The 13,691-nt window shown below is 24.6% G+C and overlaps 1 protein-coding gene across 1 annotated transcript in view; it reads right to left on the bottom strand.

Moving 5' to 3' along the window:
• Positions 1 to 4,255: 4,255 nt before the first annotated feature.
• Positions 4,256 to 13,691, bottom strand: part of LOC105368346 (defective proboscis extension response 13) — a 118,503-nt gene continuing 109,067 nt past the window's right edge. Inside the window, exon 4 of the mRNA XM_011507349.1 lies at positions 4,256 to 4,797. Within this exon, the coding sequence (XP_011505651.1) occupies positions 4,376 to 4,797 (422 nt within the window). The 3' untranslated portion in view covers positions 4,256 to 4,375. The remainder of the gene's footprint in view (positions 4,798 to 13,691) is intronic.

The following is a 13,691-nucleotide window of genomic DNA, read 5'->3' as shown; positions in this document are numbered from 1 at the left end:
TATATGTATATTAATTGAGGATATTCCTAAAGATGCCGAGATCATTATTGAAGAGATCCAGAAATAACGAATGGCGAAGTAGCGGTTGTAATTATACAACATTGCTTCTTATAATTAGATTCATTTTGTTCTAGACCTTTAGTAATTATTTCATTAAAAACATTTAATACATTTATTTATAAAAATGAATTTACTATGTTTTTTTTTAATATCTGAAAGCAAACAATAAAGTTTATTTGAAAAATGTTGGAGAAATTAAAAATCGAATAAAATACTATTAGATGGGCATATACAATACTTTTAATTTGTTGTGTAAATTTTGTTAAGTAAGCAATAGTTTTAAATTGAAATTGTTAAATGATGAAAATGTATTTTCGTTTCAGGACTTTACTTCTTTTAATAATAATACGTTATTTTCTATAACGATTATTAATGAATAAAAAATAAAATTCATTAAAATTCAATATCTCAAATTTGAAGCTTATTCAACTGCAAATCTAATTTTAACATTATACATAATATTATTTGCAAATAAAAATAGAATATATATAGTAATTATATAAAATATATATCAATAAATTAATATCTTAAATATAATTAAGAAATATAATGAACGTATTTAGAATAAAATTGTTGATATTTTTTTTCCTCAAGATAATTATTTGTATAGAATAGATACATAATATACAATAGCAGTAGCATCAAGTTTTCCTCGGAAAAATTTCCTTTTATTTTATCACTGGAAATACAAAAATAAATTCGTTTATAGTTACTACTCGAAGAAGGAACCCATTTCATGAGTATTTCCAGTAAAGTCCAAGCAGTTAGCTCAAGATGTACAAAAAATCGGAGGAAATCACTTTCGGTCAGTGTTCGACCGTGCGCCAATCAATACTTCGAATACAACTTGGGCGCAATCATTCTCGAACTTGCAGGGGCTTTCTGCAGTGCGAGAGCGAGACGGTGCTTGAGGGAAAAGGATCGGGTAAAGGCGGGGTTCTGGAGGATCATGAAAATTGAAAATCGTTACCCTCGTACATAATTGGATGCAGTGGCCCTTGGCGCGAGTTATAACATCAGTGGATTTGTGATAAGCAGTGTAATATATACCAAGACTTCTTATTGCAACAATAAGCTGCTGTTAGGAAGAGAATATTTTTGGACTAACTATTTAACGAATGGATGTATCCTTTTTCACTTAGAACCTTGCAGGTGCGACCGAGTTTCTTATAAAATTGTAATTCGAATTACAAGTTCTTGTATTGATAATTATGAATTTTCATAAATAAATACGTATTGCAATTAGACTCATTTTGTAATTTTTCGTATTTAAAAATGTTCAATGTATGATAAATAAGAAGATGTTTTCCCACAATTATTTATTAATCTAATTATTAATTGAATAAAATATAGTAAGTAGTATAGATTATAAATAAATATTTGCACGCGTTTATGTTAAAAAAAAAATATATATATATATATATTAATACTCATATTTATAATATATAATCTTATTATAAGTAACTTTAGAAAGTAGTAATGTAACGTTTTCGTATGTATTAGTTTATTGAAATAAGATTAATAAATTCTACAGAAATATTCTATAGAAATAAAAAATTCTATAGGTTGAGAAAATATCTTATATTTCAAGCAAATTGCAGTTTCAAATAATTGCGAGTGAGTATTAATTATTTATATACTACTTAAAAGAGCACATTAAATTATTTTTAAAAAATTAATATTATATGATAGTAAAATCTGAGAAATAGTTTTATTGGATATGTTATTGGAATGATAAACTTAATATCAATTAAATTAGGTATTAGGTACTTCATATAACTTTCCATTCAAATTGACGTTAATTTATAATATTTCTAAAATAATAATTTATGTTTTAATAATTTATTTAACCAAATTTTTTGATAATATATAGAAATTTAAACGATTATATTTCTATAAATTCTCATTTTGTATTCGATACTTTAATTTTATTATTCCATTACTGTGTTATATAGCGAATATTTTAAATATTAATGTAATTAATAAATACTCCATTATTTACAAATAAGAAATTAAAGCTTATTTATTTTTTAATTCTATGACAATGATTGAAGGAACTTACTTAAATTGCATTTGAAAGTATTTTTTCATGACAAGAACAGTAAATGTTTTTTTAATAATGGTAAATATAAGATATGTATTGTTAATTATATTAACATTACTTACATACTTAGAAAAAATCTTAAATTAAAGAAATACACAAATAAAAACTCGTTAAAAATATAATTAAACATTTAATTTAATTCTATATTTCCTTTTAATTTTTTTAAAATACTATATAGTTTTTAATAATTCTCATTTAAGTATAAGAAGTTTTAAAGCTTATATTACTGGTTATATTAAAATAAAATTATGTAATTAATTTGAAAGTTCACGGATAGTAGGAATTTTTATTCATTTTCATGATTTTATATTTGTAATTATAGGAAATTTAAAGTTGCATATTTATATGAAATTTTGCATTGCTAATACGAATGTGTACGTTATTTGTTGTATTAGATTCAACAATAAATCCGGAGTAAGTAAAAATTTGCAAGCTACCTCAGTTTATACTGCTCTATTGATGTATCTATAAATATTTACGTATTTATACAATTTGTGTTATTTTAAACGTACAGTAATTAATAATTCGTAAGATAATAAATTAGATATTGTAATATAATGGTGTAGTTCTTCTATGTTATGCGAATAAATCGATGTTATATATACTTAGCAAATATCCTAGATAAAATCACGTAATATAATATTGAGCGAAATAAATATTTTTTAATATAAATAAAATTCCTTTTTTGCAAACTGTTATTTTATTCAAGATCCGTTGACATTCTTGAAGTTTATAAAGATTTATCTGGTCCCTACTTTACCGACAGGTATATTTTAGAATAAAATAAAATAATTATTGTCACTCAAATGATTGGATATTCAATTAAAATTTTGTTAAAATGTATTAGATATGAAGCTTTGTATTAAACAATAGTAAAAAAAATTAGAACAAAGCCAATTGATAAACCTAATTGCATATATAAAGAGGATGTCAAAGTATTGCAATATTGCAAGAGTTGACTTAACTAAAATAAGTATGTGATTTAACACAAGTATGGAAATATTAATTACATGACGTATAATATATTGTTTTTAGTGAATAATAAGACTTTTACTTTCAATTATCATACGAATACAAAAAGTTATATTATTGGTTACGTATTTTTGAGAATATTACAAGTACTTATGCTATGGTACTTAATCTTTTTAATCGTTTAACATCCTCTTTAAGAAAAGTGGATACCGACAAAGATTCTTTTTATTTATTTATTTATATACAGTATTATAATATATAATTAAGATGCAGTATATAGGCATCATTTTACTACTTAATACAGATAATTTTCAGAAATAAAAATCAAAATCAATTATATAATATTTTACAAATGTACATGTATATGGAATATTTTTTATAGTTTGCTTGAAAAGTTTATAATTTAAGAAATACAAGGCAAAATGGATAATAAATATTTTATTAATGGTATACAGAAAATGACCTACTTTTAATTTTAGTTGTATATAATGAATTATTTTATAATATTGTAATTTAAATGCTATGATAAATTGATGTCAATCAGAGTAAATAATGTTATCATTTATAATACATTAATAATTTAATATTAATAAATATTATCTGCGAATATACTAAAAATAAACCAATATTTTGAATAATTTGAATAAAATAAAGTTTCATTATTTTCAGAGATTTGAAAAAATTCTTAAAAACACGATTACCTGAATTTAATCTATAAACTTTTAGAGGATTTACTTAAATGAATAATTAAAAGATACTTGTACCGTCAATTGCTTAACTTCTCCTGACATAATGATATTACCTTATTGTAAAAACATGAAATTTAGAAGAACTTATTGCAGTAAGAGACAGGAAGGAGTATTTTTACTAATGAGTCTTTGAGAGTTTTTGGTGTAAACTATATTAATCTCCGAAAAAGTACGATTGTTATGATTGAAGAGACGAAGAGATGTTGATCGTTTTTGTAAACTTTCTAGTTAAATTCAGTGCCATAGTTGTTGATATTATTATTGGAACCTATTTTAAACTATTAAGAGGGAGATAATCAATAAAATCACATTTCAATGAATTTATATCGACATAAAAATCGCTATAAAACATATCGATATAAGTGTCAGCCCTAAAGAATCTTCATCAGTGATCCACGCTTGCCTACGGTCGGTAAATCAGAGTCTTCAAGGTGTAACACAAGCGACCGGTTCCAGCTGAAGCTCTGTGTTCTTGTGCATCTACTGGGGCTTAGCTACCCGCATAGACGTACGCGTGCTGAAGTGCGAGCTTGAGTGCGGTGCTGAGGGTCATGAGGGCCGAGCAGGCGATGACCGAGGGCGAACTCGCGAGGCTGTGTTGCATTGCCGCGGGATTATCGCCATTAAAGATGTGGACGAAAACGCGTCCAGGAGTGGCGTTGCTCGCTTCGCAGGTATAGTTGCCGGAGTGTCGGTCCGACGCCCGGGGAACCTCCAGCCACGATTCGCGAGCCGTCAAGTCTGTGCTCACGTTCACACCCTGTTCCACGTCGTAGTTTATCATACGCCGGTTGTGGTACCAGAACAGGAAGGACGGTTGCTCCGTCGACTTCTTCACTAGGCAGTGTAACTGAAGCGTACTGCCCGGACGCACGAACTTCTCACTCGGGCCGCTTATCTCTGCTCGTGCCTCTGAAACATGAATAAGGAAGGATGTATATGTGACGTTACGTTAAGCTTATGCCCTTTTGTCTCGATAGTCATAGACTTTGGTTTTGCTTGTTTGTGTTTAAATGGATGAGATGTTTTCCTGCTTTTCTTTGTAATATCATTCGTTATACGAGGATATGTTTCATGTAATTATATTGCATTTATTATCGTACAATAAGCATACGTACCTAAGAATGAAATTAAGATTAATAAAGAGCATGAATTTTTTCGGACATCATGAATCATACTTTGAACACATATTTCTTTACAATTGTAAGTGACTTACTCATCGTGTCCCATTTTTTAATATTATTTATTTTTAATTAAATGTCATAAAAATTTGAATAGAAGTATGATCAGAAAAGTATTACTTTAATTAGATATATGCATATTTAAACATTTATACTTCGATAATACAGAGTAAATTTCATTATTTTAGATGAAATATGCACAACACTAGATTTCTTCTATTTTTTTTATTGTATAAAGCACTTTATATTACTAATACATATACACTATAATATTAAGCATTCCTATTGATTAAAATTTTATAAACGATTTCATATATTCCTTTTATTTTAAATATCAACTTTATGTTCTAATCTATAATATAGATATAAATATTAATATTTATAAAACTCATAAAATACAATGTAATCTATTTTGTGATTCAATTTTTAATACCTTTTAAATATTTTGCAATGTAAAAATTTCTTTACTCAACTTTTAAATATATTATTTATATTATAGATCAAAATGTTTGATAACAATAGAAATATATATGATAGAAAAGTTTAAAAATTTATATTGAAAAGGATCGATTATTATGATGGACATAATTAATAAATATTTTTGTAATATAAAATAATAAATGAGTACTTTGGATATATTTTTAAAGGTTGAATTTACAGTAAATGAAATACTAGAAACAGATAATATTCGAAGAATATAAAAGGAAATGCCAAGTTTTGATATGTATCCTGGCTAGAAAGTCTAAAAAATTTAAAAAAAGATTGTATTGATACATATTCCGTTTGTTGCTATGATATTTATATTGTTAAGATAAAAATTTTATGCTGTTCGAAATCTAAAAAGAAAAATGTATATAAAGCATGATAGGATTCGATGTCTAAAGAAAAGAAGAAAAATAAATTCAAGAAGGATTATTGTAGATGTAATTTAAAAAATTGTACACCTATGATTAATTTTTGCAATTGAAATAAAGAACACAAAATATACATGAAAAATAATAATAGTAACGACATATTAGAAATACAATGATAAGATACAGATTTTAGCCTGTATAAAGAGTTTGAAAGATCTTTGAATTTAATACTTTCATAAATTATATAATTTAAAAATAGATTCATCGTAGACATCGAAAATTGGTTAGAAATATCTTAAAAGTATTAAAATTGTAAGAAAATTATATTTAAAATATTAAAAAGTAATAACTTCATTTTTAAGCTACGAAGTAGTTAATAAGCATAATGTATTATACGATATGAGGAGAATGGAATAATTTAAACTTTTTTTATAACAAAATATAAATTAATAAAAGCATTTAATAAAAAATTCAATAATAATTGAATAATTCTCTATAGAACTTAGGAGTGTTGAAAGTAGCATCACGGAAATAATTAACAATAATTAACGGATATTCTTATGCATTTGAATGGGTTTACAAAAAAATACAATTATTCCATGAGAATTGTTGGTAAATATAAAAAAAATATTAAAAGTGAAGCATTCAGATTAGAAAGACAATAATCAAAATCGTAAAACAAAGTAACAAGTCGAAGTAATTATCAATTGGTTCAATTATAAAGATTAAATTGTAGAATATGGATTCTATTAAACATAAACGGTATATGTTCACTTTAGATTAAATAAATAGAATAAATCATTTTACCTGTAATTGTTATAGTAACGGAAGAATAGGTCATAAGAGAAATGATTATGCTGGACGTTTTAAATTTGGGATAATAAATTAACTATCTCAGCTAAAATTGGTTGAAAAATAATAAAACTTATGATTATGATAGTCGAGTATGGGCATAGAATAAACAAGTGAGATGTTCGTAGGAATGAGGAATACATCTGACGATTTTTTAGGCTATTGGAGCGAGGTATTACATGACTAATCAATAAGGTTCGTTAAATAGTTTTAAAGAACTTAATAATGCATTATATCTGAATTAAAAGTCAGAATCGTAAATTACCATAATATATGTTAGTGCAGTAAAGATAGTATTAACATTGAAAGTTGTGTAACGGAATAAATTTAGAGTTTTCCACAGACTTAAAATAAAATTTATTATCTTTTAAAATACAGATAAATGAAAAATTAGATTTTTCTTTTAAGCAGAATTTTGAGAAAGGAAGATTTGTTTATAATGTAAGACAGTAACATTGACAAAATCAGATAATCATAATCTCTACAAATTAAATTTGGGCATCGTAATGCTCAATTTGTAATTTGTTAAATATGCTGGAAATTCACAATAATAAAATTAAATGCATTGCAGCTATAGTACGAGAGCCAATAATATCGAATTTATGAACATATTGAGATTGTTCAATAAAATATTGAATAAATTGTATAAAAATATGCTTAAGGGAAGTAGGGTCTATTACTTTTTAATAAAACGTCAGCTATTGTAGTAAAGTTTGAGAAATTATATATTGAAATTTACAATCTATCGAACTAAAATATCTAAGTAGAATAGAGCAATATAGAAAAGAGCATATTTATAGATGATTTATAAAGTTCTTAGGTCAATTATTTCAATTTTTATTTAAACATCAAAAGTATTAGTAAAATTAAATTTTTTTAGTATTGAAATTAAAAATGAATTCCATGTGTATCTCTCTCTCTCTCTCTCTCTCTCTCTATATATATATATATATATATAGATTAGAAAGATTTCATATTGAAAATAGTAGAAAATTTATGAAAAGGGATAACCAAAAAGTTTTAAATTATAAAAGAATTAGACACATCCGAATGTCATTTACATTTTCGAATAAAACGAATATAAAAATCTCAAAATTCCCTAATGTACGATCTATTTCAATTCTAATTTATTTTGATTTCTGAGTGGCAAAGCATTAAAAAAATATTTCAAAAAATTAATGGATTTAAAAATTAAAGGAACCAAGTGCTTTGTTTACATACCTGTTGAAAAATGGGAAAACTTTGATAAGGAGTCATTAAAAGTTTTCGTTAACTATATAGAAAATTGAAAAGGGTCTGTGTTTAACTAGGAAATTTAAAAAATATTATTTTTAAGTCGTATTATTTTAGATAAACATGAAAAACTTATGCCAATTGAAATTAATGCGCTGTTCTAATAAAAAGAGTAAAGGTAACATGAAAACTATATAATATAAGGAAATATTTTAAAATATAGAATTTGTAGTGAAATTAGATTGGAAGAATCTTTACATAATTCAATTAATAGTTTAAAAAAAATACACTATAAATAGAGGATACATTTGACGGCATATTCAAATTATTCCGAAGCAAAAGAGTTATATTATTAGAATTAAATAATATATACAATAAAATAAATCCTTTAAATGAAAAACAAATATGTTAAGATGTTAGAATTTTAAAAAAATTTTATTAATGTTCATAAATTTCATCGAGGTTTCGTCAATTTTTGCTTGAATGTCTAGAAAAAAAATATATAAGCATGTTATAATATTACAATATTAGACAATGAACTTAATTTTTTCAAAGAATTTATATGAAAATTTTATGTTTTCCGAATACAGATATTTTTTTTTATAAATTCAGTAAAAATTTTTATAAAATCGATCATAGTTTAATATTTTTACGAACAATAAGCAGTGAATATTACTTATATAATTAATTTTCACTCATATAATATATTTGTAATCAATACAACTATATGTATAATATTTAATAATTATATTTATGAATATTATATTTATTATAATTATACTATTATCAATAAAATAATGTTCGTGTCCATAGTGATATTAAATTATCGTTGCGATGGAGAAACACGAAAATTTAGTGCAGCTCGCAAGTATATGAATACGATTATTATATGGCAAATTAAACGACAGTTATATGTTGAATCATCATCAACTATAGAAGTTGACCATGAGTGAGAAGCTTGAGTAGCAAATATAATAATACAATTGCATAATTTATTATCGGAATATATTATAAATATCATTAAACACTTTTTATTTATAAATAATATTAGTATTACACGAGTGCTTTAAAACTGATTAAAAATTCTTAGCTTTATAAGTAGCTGTCAATAATTAAGTTTAAAATGTGAGTTTCTATGAATTTTTTATAAAAATAAAAAAATAAATATGAAAAGATGACTAGATGTAGTTTATAAAATATTCTTGAAATTAAAATTTTTGCATTAAATAAACAAATGTAATTTGAAAAGTTAATATTCAACAAGCTCAGATGTTTTTCTTAAAACAGTGTTGAAATTAAAATTTACGTATTAATAGATTATTTAGATTTTAAAGTGAAAGTGACAATTTTTCATTTAATTTTATAATCTAGAATAATATAGAGTTTATATTCCAATAATTTAGAAAATTCTACGGTACTATCTGATTTTGTTCCATTAAATTAAACATACTTTAATACTAATTAATATATAAATAATAACGATTATTTATATCTAATTTATCTTAATCTAGATATACGTAACATAAAATATTTAATTGCCTTTTAATAGATTGATTTATTTATTTTATTGCGATGATGACTACTATAGATCTCCTACGTTTCTAAAAAGCTTTAATTATTTTGAATTTTATAGAATTCACTATTTATGTTTTATTTGCACGTTTTATTTTTTTTTTATTTCTGTAAGTAAAAAACATAAAAAGATTGTGGTTTTATGATCTATAGTTTGTAGAAACTTAGAAAATTAATGGGAAGTTTAAAGTCGAATTATGTATTAGTTTATGAATTGATTAAACGATAATAATATTTTTATTGCATTTACTTTACAATAAAAAAATTTAAATAGATTATTCTTTCAGTATATGACATATCATTAATTTCAATGTTTTCTTTTTATAATTAGATAAACATGTGTTAGTATATTATTATACGAACATATATTACATATCGATATATATATTAATTGTCACAAGGAATATTTACATATTAGTCGGCGGATACATTGTTGAGTTGTTAATTTTGTGAATTTCTGTAATAATTGAAAATATAAGACTGAACGATGAGTAAAATATGAATATCGCATAAAAAATACAATGATTCCATTACAAAGGTAAATATAGTAAGACCAAAGTTATTTTGAGTAATAAAAGAGTAATAAAAGCAGAGAGGATCATAATATGGTCGAATACTATAACGAGGTATCTTGAAAAAATCTGTCCACTAAAGATAGTTCTACTGGTGTTATCGATTAGTTCGATTAATTCGTTGCTCTCATTGATGCTGTTGAAAAAGGGATCATTATTGGCGATTGATGCTACTAGCAATCGCTCAGTGTAAGCATCTGCTATCGGAGAGAATGCAGATAAAGTTTGTGAGACTGAAAGCCAAATAGGAATAGAGGCTGGTAAACATTTTCAAAATGAGGAATGAGCCTGAAATGAATGGCGAACAAATGCATCGCGCATAAAGTTTGATTGGAAAACAGCTACGAAGCCTGAATCGATTAAGAAGATGCAGTGTTAGTATGATTGAAAAATATTTATAATAAAGTTTAAAAAGTTGTCTTTGATCATGTTAATACTGATATACGTTTATCTTTATACCGATATATTACGTTCCAGTATTTTCGATAACAAAATGTATTACGACGAACCAGTAAAATTGGCAATATACTTATTTTATATACATTGGTAAAATAAATGGCAAAATAGTATAGATGATGGGTCACTCAAAATCCACGAGAAGATCAATTATGATTGTTCGGGCAGTTACTTAGATTAAAATTTGAAGTCCACTTTGAGAAAGACGTTTTCGATAAAGAAAATTAAGTGATAGAGAAAGAGGCGCCAACAGAAGCTGCAGAGATAAAAAGAAAGGACAAGAGTTGGAATAAAATTTATATGTGTGAGTATGTGTATGTAGATAAAGTATGATGTTATAAAGGGGGTATCATAAATGCGTAAATGCATACTCGACATTGTGAAGAAATATATTCCGAAATGTTTGAGAATAAAGCATCGATGGAAAGACCGAAGGTGAGATTTTAATAGTGAATGCGATTGTGCCCTTGTGTGTACGAACAATGATAAATAGTGCAAAGATAAATGAAGCAATTGTTAAGCATTATTACAGTGCTTAGTCTTTTTTATTTCCCTTAACAACATATTCATAGTGCTCTTATTGATAAAATTTTGAAAATCGTTTATTTTTCTTTTCCATTAAATGGAAGAAGACGGGGCATGGCTCTTTGGATATTGTACAGATTATTGATTTACAAACATAAGAATCTATTAAATGTGGCTATAAAATAAGGCTGTTAAATAATATTGCTATTAAAATGGTTATTAAATCGAATAAATAAAAGTAGTTCGATTTGATATCATAGATTCCAAATAGATTCTTGCTATAATAGTAAATTACAATGATCTATAATCGTATTAATAAAATAACAAAAAAAAAAAAAATAATAATAATATATAAAATAACATATAATATATAGATTATAATAAAATATATATGTAAGTAAATTGAATTACTTTGCCGAAATTTCAAAATAATTGCGTGAAATTTGTAATTCAAATTATACGTAGAATAATTATTAAGTAAATTGAATTTTAAAAAATTTTTCACAAATAAATAAAAAAAAATAAATAAATAAATAAAAAAAAAATAAATAAATAAAAAATGCAATATAAGAAAGTAATGATAAAATCGAAGTTTTAATTAATATTACGTTACAGAATTTTGGAGAGAAACAAGTTCGAAAAAATCGAAGTAGTCAATTTTCAAATGAAATTAAGCAATGCTATAATTGAAAACTAAATATAAGTACAGCAAATTCCAATAACGTTTTGTAAAAATAAATTACAAAACTTATTCAGCACTATACATAAATGAAGCATTAAACACAAATTAATTATCTTATTATATATTTTATTTTTTTAAATTATTATTTTTGTTAATTATTAATATAAATAATAAGAATGAAATAATTGTAAATCGGTAGTAAATAGAATTTGACATGTAACTAATTATTAATGTAAATTACAAATAATCCAGTATTAAAGTTAATTATAAATAGATCAATTTTTTATATTATAGGAGATATGATTTGTTATAGAAATAAATATAATATAGGATAAAAGTTATTCTAAATATGATAACCATATACTAGATAACGATATCTTTATAATTTAGACTATAAATACTTATACATAAACTAGAATTTATGTACTCAAAATCATAAATATCTACTCAAGAAAATCTATAAAAATATATTGTATTTCTAGTAATAATTTTTAATTGAGAATTTTGCTATTTCAACGTTATTTAATTAGTCATTAAGGATATTACAATTTAATTACATTAGGAACTAAAAATCATAATCAGTATCTTCATTAGTGCATTATAATAGTATAGTAGTATAAATAATACTTGCAGAAATTATATATATATATATATATATATATATATATATATTCAAAGTAATGCAAACAGTAACTGGAATAGGATTCAATTTTCTCTAATGTGCAATATAATTTCGAAAGTTCGTTTAAGGCAAGTTGAAATACTGAAAATACAATTTTTTTTCTAAAACTGTTTTACAATGACACTAAGCTCGTGTATGAAATTTTATGTGCTTTCAATGATAGGATAAAATTTCCATTCTTCGGTCCTACAGAAATGTTGACTGAGTGAAAACTGATAAGGAAGTAAGAAAAAATGAATAAAAAAAACAATATTCAGATGTGTCATTTCTTATACGCTCAAACGGTTTCTTCTAACCAAGCGAAAAGCTTAATCCTCGTTATTTTATCGACGTATATCGGACTTCGAGGTTTGAGGTCGAGAAAAGTTTATTGGTTGGAGAATCTGCGGAGAGACATACGAGGACTGAATGTGTGGAAGTTTATGACGACAGAGAAAAAGTAAAAGAGAGAAAAAAAAGATATTCACCTTTTTATCGAGCTTACTTATCCCTGTTCCTCATCGATTCATGAATAATGGAATTTGTTCTTTTTTTTCTTTTTCAGAAGTATGAAATTGTTCTACGTTCAGAGAAATTAAGTATGATTGAAAATTTGCACACTGTCGAGACATTCAATTAACTATTTGTTCTTCTGTTTTTCACTTCTTTTATTATAATTTTTTACTACATTGTTTAAAAAAATAAGGTATATGAAGAAAAGGTGTATTTAAATTTTTTTTTTGGAAAAGAATAATATTTATTATATAAACTATTGAATACTTGAAACAGAAAACTTATTGCTTGATTTTTATTGTAGACTCGTAAATTATGTTACATATTCTGCCCATTTAATGATATATTTCAAACGTAGAATATTTCACTTTTCTCAAGTTGCAAAATATTGGAATTTTGGTCATGAAGCGACTTGGCGTTGATATGGCTGTATGCAAACTTTAAAAGCAAAATGAGTAAATTGAACATTTGAAAGCATTTGAACAAAATTAATTTATTAACATTATAATATAAAGTTTTATAAATAGAAAGTTCATATTTGATTTGAAAATTCACAAAAAATAGTTCAGGTATATGAATATTAACAGATAATTCGTCGGTGTTAGTTATTTTTCTTATTCAATATTATTGATAAAATGTATCAGAATTGTTTATATCTACAATGATAACCGGTAATATTATTTTATACGTCAGTACATATACACG

Source organism: Ceratosolen solmsi, unplaced genomic scaffold, assembly GCF_000503995.2.
Source record: "Ceratosolen solmsi marchali unplaced genomic scaffold, CerSol_1.0 scaffold6, whole genome shotgun sequence".
In the NCBI taxonomy this organism is placed as follows: Eukaryota; Metazoa; Arthropoda; class Insecta; order Hymenoptera; family Agaonidae; genus Ceratosolen; species Ceratosolen solmsi.
Note: the sequence above shows the minus strand (reverse complement) of the source record. Positions and strands in the feature narration are given on the sequence as shown.